Source organism: Branchiostoma floridae, chromosome 1, assembly GCF_000003815.2.
Source record: "Branchiostoma floridae strain S238N-H82 chromosome 1, Bfl_VNyyK, whole genome shotgun sequence".
In the NCBI taxonomy this organism is placed as follows: domain Eukaryota; kingdom Metazoa; phylum Chordata; class Leptocardii; order Amphioxiformes; family Branchiostomatidae; genus Branchiostoma; species Branchiostoma floridae.
The window spans coordinates 29666863-29683554 of NC_049979.1; the positions used below are offsets into that span (position 1 = coordinate 29666863).

The 16692-nt window shown below is 41.5% G+C and overlaps 1 protein-coding gene across 1 annotated transcript; it reads left to right on the forward strand.

Annotated features, from left to right (window-relative positions):
- Positions 1-6770: 6770 nt before the first annotated feature.
- On the forward strand, positions 6771-9691 carry LOC118425092 (zonadhesin-like). The gene is made up of 4 exons (XM_035833914.1): positions 6771-7060; positions 7493-7761; positions 8446-8648; positions 9391-9691. The coding sequence occupies exons 1-4, from the start codon at positions 6837-6839 to the stop codon at positions 9571-9573; spliced, it is 879 nt and encodes a 292-aa protein (XP_035689807.1). The 5' UTR covers positions 6771-6836; the 3' UTR covers positions 9574-9691.
- The last annotated feature ends 7001 nt before the right edge of the window (positions 9692-16692 follow it).

Genomic DNA, 16692 nt, shown 5'->3' on the forward strand with positions numbered 1-16692 from the left:
TTGTTTTTACGAGTGCCAAGTTCCGGCTTGGCAGACTGGGTGATCATTGGAAAGCTCCCTTAGTAAGGAATAGAAAGGTGCAAACTGCAAAATCTTCGGATACTTCCTTCTCGAGATATTCTTGAGTATACGGACCCTGTTTAGGCGCAACCGCTAGCTCTTTTCTTGAGACCCCGCCTGCCACGGCAGCGGGTAGGGTGATGACTTAATGTCGCGATTGTAGCTTAGGCTTGAAGTTCCGGCTTGGCAGACTTGGTATCATTGGAAAGCTCCCTTAGTAAGGAATAGAAAGGTGCAAACCGCAAAATCTTCGGATACTTCCTTCTCGAGATATTCTTGAGTATATGGACCCTGTTTAGGCGCAACCTCTAGCTCCTTTCATTAGACTCCGCCTGCCACGGCAGCGGGTAGGGTGATGACTTAATGTCGCGATTGTAGCTTAGGCTTGAAGTTCCGGCTTGGCAGACTTGGTATCATTGGAAAGCTCCCTTAATAAGGAATAGAAAGGTGCAAACCGCAAAATCTTCGGATACTTCCTTCTCGAGATATTCTTGAGTATACGGACCCTGTTTAGGCGCAACCACTGGCTCCTTTCTTGAGACCCCGCCTGCCACGGCAGCGGGTAGGGTGATGACTTAATGTCGCGATTGTAGCTTAGGCTTAAAGTTCCGGCCTGGCACACGTGGTATCATTGGAAAGCTCCTTTAGTAAGGAATAAAAAGGTGCAAAGCGCAAAATCTTCGGATACTTCCTTCTCGAGATATTCTTGAGTATATGGACCCTGTTTAGGCGCAACCTCTAGCTCCTTTCATTGGACTCCGCCTGCCACGGCAGCGGGTAGGGTGATGACTTAATGTCGCGATTGTAGCTTAGGCTTGAAGTTCCGGCCTGGCGGACTTGGTATCATTGGAAAGCTCCCTTTAGTAAGGAATAGAAAGAAGCAAACCGCAAAATCTTCGGATACTTCCTTCTTGAGATATTCTTGAGTATACGGACCCTGTTTAGGCGCAACCGCTAGCTCCTTTCTTGAGACCCCGCCTGCCACGGCAGCGGGTAGGGTTACGACTTAATGTCGCGATTGTAGCTTAGGCTTGAAGTTCCGGCTTGGCAGACTTGGTAACTTTGGAAAGCTCCCTTAGTAAGGAATAGAAAGAAGCAAACCGCAAAATCTTCGGATATTTCCTTCTCGAGATGGTCTTGAGTATATGGACACTGTTTAGGCGCAACCGCTAGCTCCTTTCTTGAGACCCCGCCTGCTACGGCAGCGGGTAGGGTGATGACTTAATGTCGCGATTGTAGCTTAGGCTTGAAGTTCCGGCCTGGCAGACTTGGTATCATTGGAAAGCTCCCTTAGTAAGGAATACAAAGGTGCAAACTGCAAAATCTTTGGATACTTCCTTCTTGAGATATCCTTGAGTATAAGGACCCTGTTTAGGCGCAACCGCTAGCTCCTTTCTTGAGACCCAGCCTGCCACGGCAGCGGGTAGGGTGATGACTTAATGTCGTGATTGTAGCTTAGGCTTGAAGTTCCGGCTTGGCAGACTTGGTATCATTGGAAAGCTCCCTTAATAAGGAATAGAAAGGTGCAAACCGCAAAATCTTCGGATACTTCCTTCTCGAGATTTTCTTGAGTATACGGACCCTGTTTAGGCGCAACCACTGGCTCCTTTCTTGAGACTCCGCCTGCCACGGCAGCGGGTAGGGTGATGACTTAATGTCGCGATTGTAGCTTAGGCTTAAAGTTCCGGCCTGGCACACGTGGTATCATTGGAAAGCTCCTTTAGTAAGGAATAAAAAGGTGCAAAGAGCAAAATCTTCGGATACTTCCTTCTCGAGATATTCTTGAGTATATGGACCCTGTTTAGGCGCAACCTCTAGCTCCTTTCATTAGACTCCGCCTGCCACGGCAGCGGGTAGGGTGATGACTTAATGTCGCGATTGTAGCTTAGGCTTGAAGTTCCGGCTTGGCAGACTTGGTATCATTGGAAAGCTCCCTTAGTAAGGAATAGAAAGAAGCAAACCACAAAATATTCGGATACTTCCTTCTCGAGATATTCTTACGGACCCAGTTTAGGCGCAACCGCTAGCTCCTTTCTTGAGACCCCGCCTGCCACGGCAGCGGGTAGGGTGATGACTTAATGTCGCGATTGTAGCTTAGGCTTGAAGTTCCGGCCTGGCAGACTTGGTATCATTGGAAAGCTCCCTTAGTATGGAATAGAAAGGTGCAAACCACAAAATCTTCGGATACTTCCTTCTCGAGATATTCTTGAGTATACGGACCCTGTTTAGGCGCAACCGCTAGCTCCTTTGTCAACAGTATAACTGGAGAACCTATTGATGGATCGTCATGATATTTGGTATTTGAATAGCGGTTGGGAAAGGAAACCTTGAACCTTGAACGTGGACATCTTCAGAGATGCCTTCACGGGTCTCAATGGATCCTTCTTCTCCACTCAGACTTGTCTTCCATGAGGGAGCTCTGCTCTGCTGTGGAGATGTTACTGATTTGTGTGTCTCTTTTAAGGTTGTTAATGAATGTTGTACGCTGTCTGCCCCTTCTTCTCTTTCCTTCTGTTGGCTCCCAGAGTATAAGCTGGTTGGCGACACAGTTCTGTATGTCGGACGCAATTTCCGGCCAGCGCCATCATCCGTTTCCTGATCTGGGAAAAGAAAGGTAGAGTTAAAAAATGGTTCACCCGATATATTCCGTCGGTACTTCAGCGGACTGAGTGTATGTGTGTGTGTGTTTGCGGACAAGGGCACTGACGTAGGTCACCGAAGTGGTTGTTGATGATGGTCTTGAACCTCTGTCTGTCCCTAATAGTCTCGTTATGTGCTGTAGCAGGGAGTTCTGGAGTTTTGTTGTGGCCGGGAGGAAGGTACGACGGTGGTATGTTGTCGATGATCTCACTGGTTCCAAGGCGTAACAGTGTTGGGATGTTGACAGGCGGTGTATATAGGGATCAGGAAGTAAACTGTTGAGTGATGCAGGAGCGTCGTGGTTGTACATGCGGTGCAGGAGGGTGAGGGCTCCAACGTTTCTGCGTTGTTCCAGGGGTTGAATCTGGTATTTTTCAAGGTCAGTTTCATGGAGATCTATAATCTTAATAACTCTGATGTATTTCAAACACTTAATATGTATTTCAAACACTTTATACGTATAGTGAGATCGCGTGGTGCAGCGGCAGCGTGTTTGACTCAGGACCGAGAGGTCTCGAGTTCAAATCCTGCCATGTCACCTATGTTGTGCCCTTGGCCTTTGGAAAGGCACTTTACACGGCTTCCATACTTTACTCAGATGCAAATGAGTACTACTACTCGGACAGGACGTTAAATAGAGGGTTTTGGGAGAGCCACAACCCAGGCACACGTTAAGGAGCCCACCACACGTGCGATGGTGCGATGTGCGATGGAGCAAATCGTTCTGTCTGGAGTTGGTGATTCACTACAAATCACCCGGATGGAGGCCTGGCGAACCTTTGTCTCGTGTCAGCCAAACGGTGATTAACATGCTGCAGCATTCACCCGGACGGGAGACGTGGCGCATCACTTTTTTTGTGTCTTGTACTCAGCTATACAAGGGTATGTCTTAAGGGTATGACTAGTGGTATTACCAGACCCAGTTCCTGGCCTATGCATACATACATACGTATATACACATACATATGTTTATAAGACCGCACAATAAATGGAGGTCGCTCGTACAGCTCCAGGATGTTGTTTTAAATAGGTTTTATAGTAGAAGTCAGATTTTCTTTCGATGATAAAAAAAGACTGTAACTCTTGATTTATTTTCTATAGGACGCTGTCCAGAAAACAGCATGTTCAGTACATGCGTACCTCGCCGTGACTGTCAGCCGTCCTGCCAGGATCAATCGGCCAACTGTACGGGATGTGTAGATGAGTGTGTGTGTATTGCAGACCACATTTGGAGTGGACCAAGCTGTGTGCTAGTAAACCAATGCGGATGCACTGACCCTGACACTAACACATATTATGTGGTTAGTTCATTATAATTGTCTTGCAGTAGTAACAATCTTCTGTGTCACGTTGGTCTATGCACCGCGTAACGGACATACTGATGGTATACCAGAAAAACCTTCTTGGCGTAGATAGGACTTTCATACTTGTGACATCTATGGGTTTGGTAAACAGAGATTGCCAACTGATATGGTGCATGCAAATATTTGAATTATTAATAAGAAACCTTTATATTGCGTCATTTGTAAATGTTGGTATCATTTGGCGAAGGCATGGGGTCGTGGGTGTCTAGTTGTCTATTCTTTTGACACAGACGTTCGTAGAAAACAATTTCTCCCTCGACCATAGCCTGGCCCAATCTGAAAATGACTCTTCCTGGTTAGAATGAGTACAATGACCAGCAGTTGTTTGTAAAAACATCAAATTTGTTTGTAATTAGATAAAATATGATGTAGTGTCAGACCCCCCGTCATTATTTTGACAATTTTTGTTTCATTTGTCCACTTTTAGCTCCATGCACAATGGGGAACACCAGACGGGCAGCAATGCTATTGCAAGGAGGGAGGGGTCATCGACTGTGTCCATGTGAACTGTGATGTCGATGGAGGCTACGCGTGGGCGGAGGTGGATGGGGTCTGGGGATATCATTGCGTGCGCGTAGGCGATTGTTGTGGTGAGATATAGTTTTACCACTTTGTGAATGGTTTCGTATCATTATGGTTCACTTTCGAAGTCCCAAAGTCTTATTTATGTGAAACATTGTGTCGTTCCCTGTTTGATTTGAAAACAAATCAAATGTATGAATCCATCTGATACTTAGTCGATGAAGGTAAGGATTACTTTTAAATTTTCCGGACGGAATGGTGCAAATTTCAACATTGCCACTTATGCCATATTGATTCCATTATATGCATAACATACGCTGGGAACCCAAAAACTGATGCGAGCATGCGAATATAAAACAGTTTGACCATAAAAAGTTGCCTTCGTTATGAATTCTAAGTGGTCAGGAAGGTTGACTGAACACACAGAATATAGTAAACCGAACAATAGATTCTTCATTTTTGTTCTTTTACATCTTTTTTGACCTTGGAATATTCTGTGATTATCAATATACGTTTTCCTATATTTTTTTCGTAATCCACGACATGTATTTGCTTATTTTGAAGCTGCTTTGTACGATTTACAGTATGGATAAAAAATTTTTAAATTTATTTTCGGAAACGGCCGAAAATTGATGCGTGCGCGGAAGTAATCCATATAATCAAATCAACATGGCCTAACTTGACATTCAAACCCGAGTTAACTGGGTCAACTCTCAGTCAGAAAATAATGCATGAATGCTACCATTTGGTGCATCTGATATTTCTTCCATTTCTCGACTTTCCTGACAGATAGAGCAATTTGCAAGGCATCCGGAGATCCACACTTCTATACCCCTGACAACACACGTCATCATTTCCAAGGCCCATGCACATACACATTCGCCAAGGACTGCATAGGCAACGACTTTACCGTCAAAACAAAACACCAACCCTCAGACAATAATCCAGCCGTTTCCACTGTACATGCGGTCTACGTCATAGTTACCATTGATGGGGTTGAGTGGAAAATTTCTATTCTTCAGGGCAAAGTTGTGCGGGTCAGTGAAATTACTTTGTTTTGATGGCAATTCGTTAAAAAAATTGGTTATAGCTGTGCAAGTTGCCACCTCCTGACTTCCCAATGAAACTGTATGACAAAATTATCACTATTAATGTTGAAATGGGTTTTGTGGCGTTTATTCATCAATCATTACTTAGTTTCACAATGAAACAAGTACGTGGACATAAAAACAGTAATTACATACGGACCATATGAATCAAAAGCTAGTTTAAATGATTAATGATTTGCTTATATATTAATGAGACAACTTTATGAATCCACGGCATGTCTTGATAGGACAGTCAAACATGTGGCATAAGTAACCGATACATAGGGAAATATCGATAGATATTCATTATACAATTCTAGCTTTCATGATATAACGTTATACAGAATTACTATGGTTCTATAGTGGAAGCTGATTTCATTCTTATGACATTTGGAAGTAAGGTTAAACATTACTAGATATAAATAATGCAAATCAAGGACTCATTTACATAGTGTATGAGAAAATACAATATCCTTCTTTGCTAAGATGAGTCATTCATACTTTAAACAAGTTGTTTTTGTCTGGGTGTAACAGTTATATCTTCGCACCTATAAATCAAGGCTGATTTGATGGACACGTCTGACATTTGGCAAACACCCTTGCCACAGCGCAAACACGATATTCACATCAAAGAGGATTGTGTCATACAGACTTGTTTTTCCTTAAAACAGGTGAACGGCGAGATCCGCACGCTTCCCTTCTTCCTAGCAGGTGGTCAGATCGACGTCAGGCTCACCGGTAGGTTTGTCCGAGTTGAGCTGGTGGACTTGTGCGTGGTCATTCTCTACGACGGACTTCACCAAGTTGACGTAAGCATATAGCAGTTATGACTATTTTTCGTTGTGCAGTTATACTTTGAGTAGTTCATCTTCTGATGTCTTGTGTTGTGTACAGACAGCTATAGAGACTATTTTTCTGCGTACAGACAATTATGGGTATTTCCACTCTGACATGATAGCAGACCTAATCGTTTGACTTGTTTATTGCACTATGTCAATTCGTCATTTACGTTCACAATCCTGTTGTTAGTGTACTTATAGTAATTATATAATATGTAGTGTCATTGTATAAATTGATCTATTACTGTTGCCTTACATTGTACCATGTACAGATGTCGTGCATTAAAGTTCATTCATTCATTCATGATGCAGTGCTGTAATTGATGAAAATAATTCAACAACACAAAAGGCCATGCCCTGATATTCTAGGTAGGCATCTCAAAATTATGACGCTCCTACAGGTGGAGATTCCACGTAACTACCAGTACAGGCTGTGTGGACTGTGCGGCAACTTCAACGGCGACAATACCGATGACTACAGGTTGCCAAATGGGACCATCACCACGGATTTGAACACTTTCGGAAATAGCTGGCAGACAAGCGATCCGTATGTTGCGTGGATACATGCATTAGATACGAGAATTTTGCTCAAAACCTAAGATTTAGACCCTTTTCAGTGTTTCTGTGCTGTTTGACAAAGTGCTAATAATTTTTTTTTGGAAAGAGTGCTATTTGTGCCTGAAGATTCCAATTTTTGAATAATTCCAAATTGAAAATAACGTTTCTTTGCTGTACCAAGGACTTTAAATCTCGTTTCTTCTTCAAGTACAAACGTTTGCTTTCTAGGATGAAGGTGTGATATGACTAACAAGAAAATAAAAGAACGTTTTGAATCATAACACCTAGCTATGTTCTTGATATAAATGCTGGTAATGAAAATTACGACAACAAGAGTTATATATGTGATAATTAACAAATAAACTACTTGATTACCTTCGTTTACATGTTTTTCATGATTGTTGTTTTCTATCCACCCCAGTTGTGAGTGGGACCCTCCAACCGGTGACCCTCCAACCCTAGGACAGTGTGACGCGCAATATTCGGGCCCGTGTGATGTTCTTACAGCTATGAACGGCACGTTTGCTGCTTGCCATGATTATGTAGATCCTCAGCCTTACTGGGAAGACTGCGTCTTCGACATGTGTTCAACGGAGGGAGAGTGGCTTTGTTGCGACCTGGAGACATATTATGACGCCTGTATGGACATGGGTGTGGATCCCTTTATCTGGCGGTCGACAGACCTTTGCCGTAAGTTCCGTTTTCAGACTCAGTCTATCAACCGTTATACCCCCTTTCCACTAGGACGGCGCTCTCGTCGCGCTCTCTCACTCTGCGACATAGAATTTGAGAGATCGCCCAACGAATTGTATAGAAAAGAAACGAATTATTTTAACACTTTGTGTGTTTTGCTGCCCTCTCTGTCACACTTTTACATGTTGTATGATATACCCAGTATGAAATAAAAGATTACACACACACACACATATATATATATATATATATATATATATATATATATATGAGGCCGCAGTGAGAGCGCATAGCGATCCGTCCAGTGGAAAGGGGGCCTTACGTGTTTCAGAATTTTTGTACAGATCTGTCGAGAAGTTTCAAGAGCAACCCCCATGGGGTGCATGGTTTCTAGATTATAAAGAAATGAGTTGGTTTTATCTGTATACACATATCTATTTTCGTCTAACTACAACAGGACAGGACAGCAGTAGCAAGTCCGGGATACATCCTTTTTTATGACTTCTGTAAAGCTGAAAAAACTCATTCGTCCTCTCGCACGTGTTGCGTAGAGCCAACTAAATGATGCAAATCACGATTATTCATAATTGATAACGACGACATTGTATTTCCTTCTGTAGATGTAGATTTAGTTGTAGTTCAAGAATCCAATAACTGGGATGAATGCTTTGTCTTCGATAGCTATGGACTGTCCAGCAAACAGCGTCTACTCTCCATGTGTAAGCCCCTGCCAGGCAACCTGTTTGAACCCCGACGGCCCGGAAAACTGTGACCTTCCCTGTGTAGAAGGATGTGAGTGCAATGCAGGATACTTGGAAAGTGGGCTGGAATGCGTAGAGGAAACGCAATGTGGTTGCATCGACGTTTATGAGAACTACTATACGGTAAATGCGATTCATCGTGAATGTATATTGTGTATCTGTGCTGTAGGGCAAATTTCAGTATTTCCGGAGTTGCGCAGATGACCCACTTCCAGTCTCCTCAAAATGGTTGGGTACCCTTGACACAAGTGCCTGTAGAAATGTTTTTTCTTGAGATATGTTTGGATTCTGGAGGTGCATATTATAGGTAAGGGTTGTAGCTTCTATATTATGTTGAAAAAACAGATTTTTATTGATATTTGTGGTTACAGTAGGCCTTAGAAGTCAGGTGTTTTGGTGTTTTTTTACAGGCAGTGAAAAGGGGTGAAAAGGTCACGACCTATGTTTCGGTCCCGTACAACAAAATTCCGCCGTAATTTTTTTCCTTTTTTTCTCATCAAATTACACTTTAGAGGCTGGATAACCATGCCAATGTGAGTTTTTCATGTTCTAAAAGTCAGGTAGGTGATTTTTGACAGCCTCTTTCTCCCATGATTCCAATTGTTAAGAATAGGCAGCCTAAATATCGAAATTTAGCCTGTAAGAGAGCACACCGAATTTGTCTCTTGATAGATAGAAGTGCACGGTTCAATCATAGCCCGATTCAGTTCTGGATTGGTCAAGAGTAACATGACTTTTTGTGGTCGGCAATGGACCAAACGATGATGAAAAATGAAGTAAAGCGTGGGCACACGGCTCAACTTTCGATATGCATGCCGTATTATATGTGGTGACTTTTACATTGACGTGTTCTGTACATCTCTAGATCGGAGAACAATGGGGAACAGAAGACGGACAACAATGTGAGTGCGGATTTCCGTGGGGGTTCCCATGGATCACCTGTAATCCAGCAGAGCCCTGCTATGAAGAAGGAGGTTACACCTGGGCGCTCGTGGATGGAGTATGGGGATGCCATTGCGCTGTACCCTGTCAATGTGGTGACCCATAGCTTTGCAATAGTTTCTTTCTTGCTGATGCCAAGGAGGTTTTTTAACCTCCTTGCTGATGCCATCTATCTTTTATAACCTTTCAAATCTCATAATTCAGTTGGGGATAGATCAGATAACGTACCCAGGAAGGTGAATTAAAGATGATGCATTTTATCCTCTCAAATAGAATCACCCTTCAAGTACACTGTAATGTAACGATATGCCAACTTTTTCCCTATATTATGTTTTGGTTAGAGCCCGAGCAACTTGCTCTGGAACTGCATGGACATTTTTTTAAAATATTTCAAGGAGGATGACCGAACAAAGGAAAAAAAATGAATTTCCAAGATATTCGGTATGCAGGTGGCCCACACAGAGAAATACAAAATGAAATGCAAATTGGAATTGACTTGCATGATGTGAGGACTTCTATTTATCAAGGATATATTTCATGTATTGTGCCAGTAAGGTCAGCTTGTATTACAAGTAAAAAAAAATTTACTGCTATCGCTATCGCTAGTTCTGTGCTGTTTGCAAGACAGTCAGGTGCAGTGCTTGTGGTGAAAGTTTTTACATAAATGCCGAGACTGTGAACAACATGTACAGGTTCAACGTGAGATCGCTTGGCGTAATCAGCAGCGCTTTGGACTCAGGCCCAAGAGATCCCAAGAGGTCCTTGGTTCGAAATATACCACGTCACCGATCTTGTTCCCTTTGGAAAGGCACTTCACACGACTTCTCTCACTTCACTCAGGTGGAACATGAGTACCTAGCTTTGGTTAGGACCGTCCCTGGGATAGGACGTCAAATGGAGGTCTCGTGTTCGGGGAGAGCCACACCTCGAGCACGCTAAAGAACCCACCGCACTTATCGAAAAGAGTAGGGAATCTTCCCGGTGCGAGTGGATCATACTTACACTGGGGTACTTTGTGTACGTGCCATAATGATGATCGAGAGGATCGTGGTCTCTAACGGAAGAAAGAAAGAAAGAAAGAAAGCAGGGAAAACTTTTGATATAGATTTATGAAAAACAAAAACAACAACATCTTAACAACACCAGTACTGAGCAACGTTGTTTTGCGCATGCTTTCTTGGACCTTGATATCTCAACACCTCCTAACATGGGTCATGAAAATAACTCAACACAAAACTTCAAGATAAAAGATCATAGACAACACTGAACAAAATGATGACACGGGCGGTGTGCGTGTAGAGGACTCAGAATCGAAATGTTCGTGGTTCGAATCTCTAGTAAGCCCCAATGTTGTGCCCTTGGGAAAGGCACTCCCGTAGCAAACTATCAGTACTGGAATGGGGCTGTCAGTGGCTGAACAGTGACTGACAGGTGTATTTCAGAAACATTTCAGCAGAAGAGCTCTACTGACAGGCCAGTGTAATACGACTGATCGCACTCTGGCTTATCCATGACTGTTTTGACAGTACTGAAATGCCTCTATCTGGTGATGACTGAAATTCCAACTACTACTGTCAGTAATGTCAGTTCCCACTACTGTCAGCCATGGCCAATCACAGTCTTAATCAGGCATAGAGCGAATCATATACCAGCTATTTTAATTGGTACCAGGCCAGAAAATTTTGAACTTAAAAATAAAAAGGTAGCTAGAGCTTCGCGCTTATTCCTTCACTTGACTCAGGTGACAATGAGTACCTGACTACTAGGTTAGGGACGTCCTTTCGGATGGGACGTTAAATGGAGGACCCGTGTTTGAGCAGAGCCACACCCCACGCACGTTAAAGAACCCACCGCACTTATCGATAAGACACGGGGTCAATCCAGGTGTGAGTGGATCAAACCTATCAGTCCGGTCTTAGGCAGCTTGTACTGACTGTACAAACAAACAAACAAACAAACAAACAAACAAACAAACAGCAATAATGCATTCTGCAATCTGTAATTGTCATGAATAAAAATTACCAGTCATTCCGTCTGCTTCCAAATATTTCTTAGAAATATCCTCCTCACTCACACTCACTCATTCTCTATCCAGTTTAGCATCCGTTGTTCCCTGTCTTGCAAGGGTTGGACGTTGCGGGTTGCATGTCTTTCAGGTCTGATTGCTGATCTCCAGCTGCCTCTCACGGTCAAGGGCGCTGGCCTTTTGCAGGATCAGTTTGGCACTGTTTGCGATTAAAAATCAATCCTTTTGCAACAAATCTGGCATTGAGAAGCTGTTATAATTATATCACTTCTTCGCACACCGTGTATCCAGACTGTATGTATTTAGATACCATGCTGATACAGCTATAGACTACCAAATAGAACGTCATTAACGATACTCATAAGATATTTGAAGAACGCCTGTATTGTACTAAGTTTCACTGATACATTCCACGCTTTCTTTTCAAGGTCTGCATTTTAAACAAATTGACTTACAGCTACATAAACACAATTATCATAGCTAGTTCACCAAAGGCAAAAGTACTCAAGAGAGGGATAGGGTAAAGGAAAGTACCCTATGGTAGATTAATATACTCTGCATGAACGTTTCTGTGATTATAGTCAAACGCTCTTGCTGGTAGAATTCTACTATAGATATACAGACTAGACTTGTTTCCAACTGCCAAGGTTTTTATTCTACAGCAGCCTTTTGTATTCTCTTGCATGACAAAATATTGCAACATAACAGTACGTAAACTTTGTTTGTTATTAATTAAAATAGAATTACTATAAAGAATAGATTTCGATTTTTAAACTTTGATATATCCATATATAGGTGAGCTTTAAAAAAATCTATGTTTAGAGGCGATAAGTGCTGGGCCACAATTTCAACACATTCTTTTTGTGTGTAATAACCTACGTTAAGCATACGGTGAAAAATAACTCTTTGTTATATATACATTCTACCTTACATAATGATATGCGAGTCACTATCTTACCGTTTTGACATCCGTGAGCACATCAATTTTTATCCGTTAATAAAAAAACACAAAGAAGTTTCAACCATACTGTAAAGCGTACCAAATAGCTGTAAAATGATCACATATATACCGTAAATTGAAGAGAATATCGGAAAGTGGATACTAATGTCATAGACTGCCAAAGTATATTCCAAAGTCAAAGAAAAAGATGTAAAAGTACAAAAATGAAAATTTCATTGTTCGGCATGCCACACTCTATGTGTGTAGTCAATCGTTTTAATCAACGTCCACATTGATGCATTATGTATATGATCCGCTCTGATCTTGACCAATCGTCAATATGTGAAATGAAGTACGATGAGGAGTTGTAATTATAGAAAACTGTTTCACGTTGGTTTGATTACGTATATGGATGACATCCGCGCGAGCATCAATTTTTGGCCGTTTCCAAAAAAAAAAAAAAAAAAATTCAACCATACTGTAAATCATACAAAGCAGCTAAAATTAGAAAACACATTGCAGATTGCAAGACCATATCAAAAATCGTATACTAATGTCACAGAATACCGACGTTAATTCCAAGGTCAAAAAAGACGATGTGAAAGAACAAAAATGAATAATCTAGTTCTTCGAAATACCATACTCCGTGGGTTGAGTCATTGTTCAACCTTCCTGACCACATAATTTCTATGTTCAAGACAACTTTGTTTTAGGCCAAACTTTTTTATTCGCACGCTCGCAACCGTTTGGGGGTTCCCAGAGGATGTCATCCATATAATCATGATCGAATCAACTTGGCCTTAGCATGAAATAGAAATTGACCAAAAGCAAGTGATGTAATAGACCATGATAAATGTACAAGAACCCCCATAATCACTCAAGCCAAAGTATTGTCTTGCAAATCAGTTGTTAAATGTTTATACGATTGACCATACTTTGTATAAAAAGTAAGCATTAGTTTATTCAATTGTTACACTATATTGGCAATCAAGTTACTTGTATTACATAATTCTAAAAAATCTCTTCATCCAGAGCACATGTGCATGCATGCCGTTGATTTTTTAAAGAAAATGATTGGGATGTAAATAATCAAATAGTATAAGGCGAAAACCACTGTGACTTTAAGAATAGGCCTTTAGATTATGAATTGCTTTACAATTGTATACTTATATCGCTGACGACTTCTAGTTTGGTGATCTGTCTTTGAATAAAGCTGTTTCTTTCTCAGCTGTGAAATCAGAGTGGTGTGTTCTTTCACTTTTAGCCCGAAAATAATAGTATATGTATAGTTTCCACTAGGACGGCGCTCTCGCCACGCTCTCTAAAATTTGATGCAGGTCGCTCAACAAATTGTACAGAAAAGAACAAAATCTTTTCACACTTTTGTTGTCTACTCGGTCACACTTTTAGTTTGTATGATATACCTAGTATGAAAATGAAGGATACACATATCCTTATGTAGGCTGCAGTCAGAGCGCAGCGTGATCGCCGTCTAGTGGAAAGCTTTCTATATCTAAGCGGTGACCGTCCACTAAAAGTATGTTCTGTATTACTTCTTTGTCCCGCTAGTTGCCGCTATAGGCTCGTTCTGATTGAACTGTGCAAACAAACTCACCTTATCATTTAGGAAATTTGTAAAATTCATTATGCCCCCCCACCCCGTTTCTGTATAACATGACGTCACAGAAGCAGTGGCTCAAGACTGTCGAAAAGTCCAATTTTCGATGAAATTCCACTCAAGGTGATGAAAATTTAAGAATTGTTGAAAAAAGAAACACGGTAAAATGTCGGTCTGTACATGGCCATTTTATAGAAGACGCAAAAGAGCACTATAGGAAATTACATGAGGCTTACCGGTTTAGATACATGAGGTGCAACACAGGAAAATGTAGTCAGTTGGTCCAGGATTCATGACACAAAATCAGCACGTAGCAACAATGACATGGCTAAACATGAACTCAGTAGTTTGGCAACGTGGTGGCAAAGAAGTAGAACAAATCAGGGCTGCCGCCGTCAAATACAGTTACATAAGATACTGTTGCTGAAGCTAAGCCTTAGGCTAAGGTAAGAAAAAAACATAAAAATATAAAATGTATAATTAAGAGCTCTCAAAACACCCCAATGGCTAAGAAATTATGTACTTTAAATTATATACTATGCAAAATAACAAATTAACGCTAGTTCACCTTTATCCGCAGCGTGACCTATATCCGTTGCTTTTGAAAAACGGGTAGTTAGGGGTATCAAGACGACGGACGATAGTTTCAAACTACAATATTTGAACATATTACAACTTGAAACCACCGTCCGTCGACTTTATATCCCTTTATACCATGTGGGTAAACACAACGAATATAGGTTACCCTGCGGATAAAGGAGAAATAGCGTTACATAATACGTCCACTTCAAGGAGGAATGGTATGTCTGAGGCCAAAGCAAAAAAAGTTTTCCTTCACAGAACTTTGATGGAGACGTTTACAGCAATGGAAAGTCTGGATACCAGCCTGTTTTCAATTTCTCTTTACCTGCAACAACTTTACGGATACATTGAAAAGTTGGCAACATGTGAAGTTGATGGAATAGCCATCCTCCCTCCCTCTGATGTGAAAACTCTGTATGCAACGTCCGAATATACTTTGTCAGTCATTTAGATATGTTACGAAATATTTGATGCCAAAACTTGCAGTACCATGTAACTAACTTGTATGCTGCTATGGAAATACTAGTACGTTCGTATATTATTATGTCTGGAAAAACGTGTGCGGCTTTTCAACTGGAGTCAAAGGGCGGGCGGCTCAATTTCAGGAGCGACACAGGCGGAATTTACTGGAATTGCAGCCAAGTTATATTGACAAGCAGTTTCTGACTGAGTAAACTGTAGAACTGACAGACTGCCACGTTTTCCAACCTACCCCTACCCCAAATGTTTTCGGGTGCGTGGATCAGCTTGTATGTTAGTCTGAAGACAGCATAACTCGAGATGGCAAATGGAGCTGCATGATATTAAGATCCGTATGAAGTCTTGAATTATGATGTAACATCAAGCAATGAAGCATGTTGGTAGGTGTTGAAGAAACAATCAGATTTTGGGTCATGTAGCAGCTGTTGCTGGTACTGCAGCAGAACTAGAACAGAGTTGTGTAGATGCCATGGTGATGTTTTGGGTAGAAGATAGCTATTAGGCTTGGGAAGAAGTGGCCTCCTTCACCGGCCTCTCTGGGGGCATTGGTGCAAGTTGTTTGGGGGAGGGGTGGTGCAGTGTGTAGTAGTCTCCAAGCAGACCCAACAGTGCCTTAGAAATAGTATCAAAGCTGGCCAGGGACTTAGTATAGGGGCTCCGGTGCCCGTTTGACTCCCTTAGCCGGCTATCTCCCTTTGGCCGGCTATACTCCTTTGCCAGCTTTGATATATTATCTCTAAGGCACCGATGGGTCTGCTTGGAGACTAGTGTGAAGGTCGATTTCCGATTTTTAAATGAGAATACACAGGGAAGGAAAATATGCCACTAAAGGAAAAATGCAGGAAAAGGCGGTAAGCTTGTACTTGACCCCGGCATATATTCCTTTCCCAGCATTTTTCCTTTTGCGGCATACTTTCCTTCCTGCGTATTCTCAGTTAAAAATCACAAATTGACCTACAACCCCCCACACACACACCCCCAAAATAACTTAGGCTTAGGGAAAAAGTGACATACACTACATATCTGGGCCCTCCATTTAATATGTACCAATTTAATCTATTCCTTCTTTGCTTTTGCTGGAAAAAATGGAGTGGATGGGCAAGAGATAGAAAGGGCAGTTATAACGACTATAAGATGACGATTTATAGTGAAGAAACTGGTTAGTCATAGACTGCTATATACTTCTCTAAAAATCCTAAATTGACTGAACATCACAACTAAATAAATTCATTTCTGTTACTTTATTTTTACTTGAATTGATTACTGCTGTTCTTCTATTTCAATGAGAAATACGGAAAATAACCAATTCCAGAAAATGACCTTTTCCATTGTTGAACTATATGCTAGATATACCACAAAGTCAAGTTCTCACAAAGGCATATTCATATACATTTGTATATCAGAGCTGACTAGGCCATGCCGCTTCCTGATGTCACAATATTCAATCAGTCAGTTGAGTAGCCATCAGCATGGCACAAGTTTCAAATGGTGGGAGCACCCCAAACTATGAAGACTTCTGTTAAACAAGAGAGAACTTGACTTTGTGGTAGTTTATAGTAGGTTTTTCATTTTACCTATC

What these genes read in the sequence shown, in the direction of transcription:
- LOC118425092 (XM_035833914.1), top strand. Translation starts at nt 6,837, where the DNA reads ATGAAAATAATTCAACAACACAAAAGGCCATGCCCTGATATTCTAGGT. An exon ending in GCGGTCGACAGACCTTTGCC is followed by an intron (nt 7,762 to 8,445) that starts GTAAGTTCCGTT and finishes TGTCTTCGATAG; the next exon opens with CTATGGACTGTCCAGCAAAC. An exon ending in TTTATGAGAACTACTATACG is followed by an intron (nt 8,649 to 9,390) that starts GTAAATGCGATT and finishes GTACATCTCTAG; the next exon opens with ATCGGAGAACAATGGGGAAC.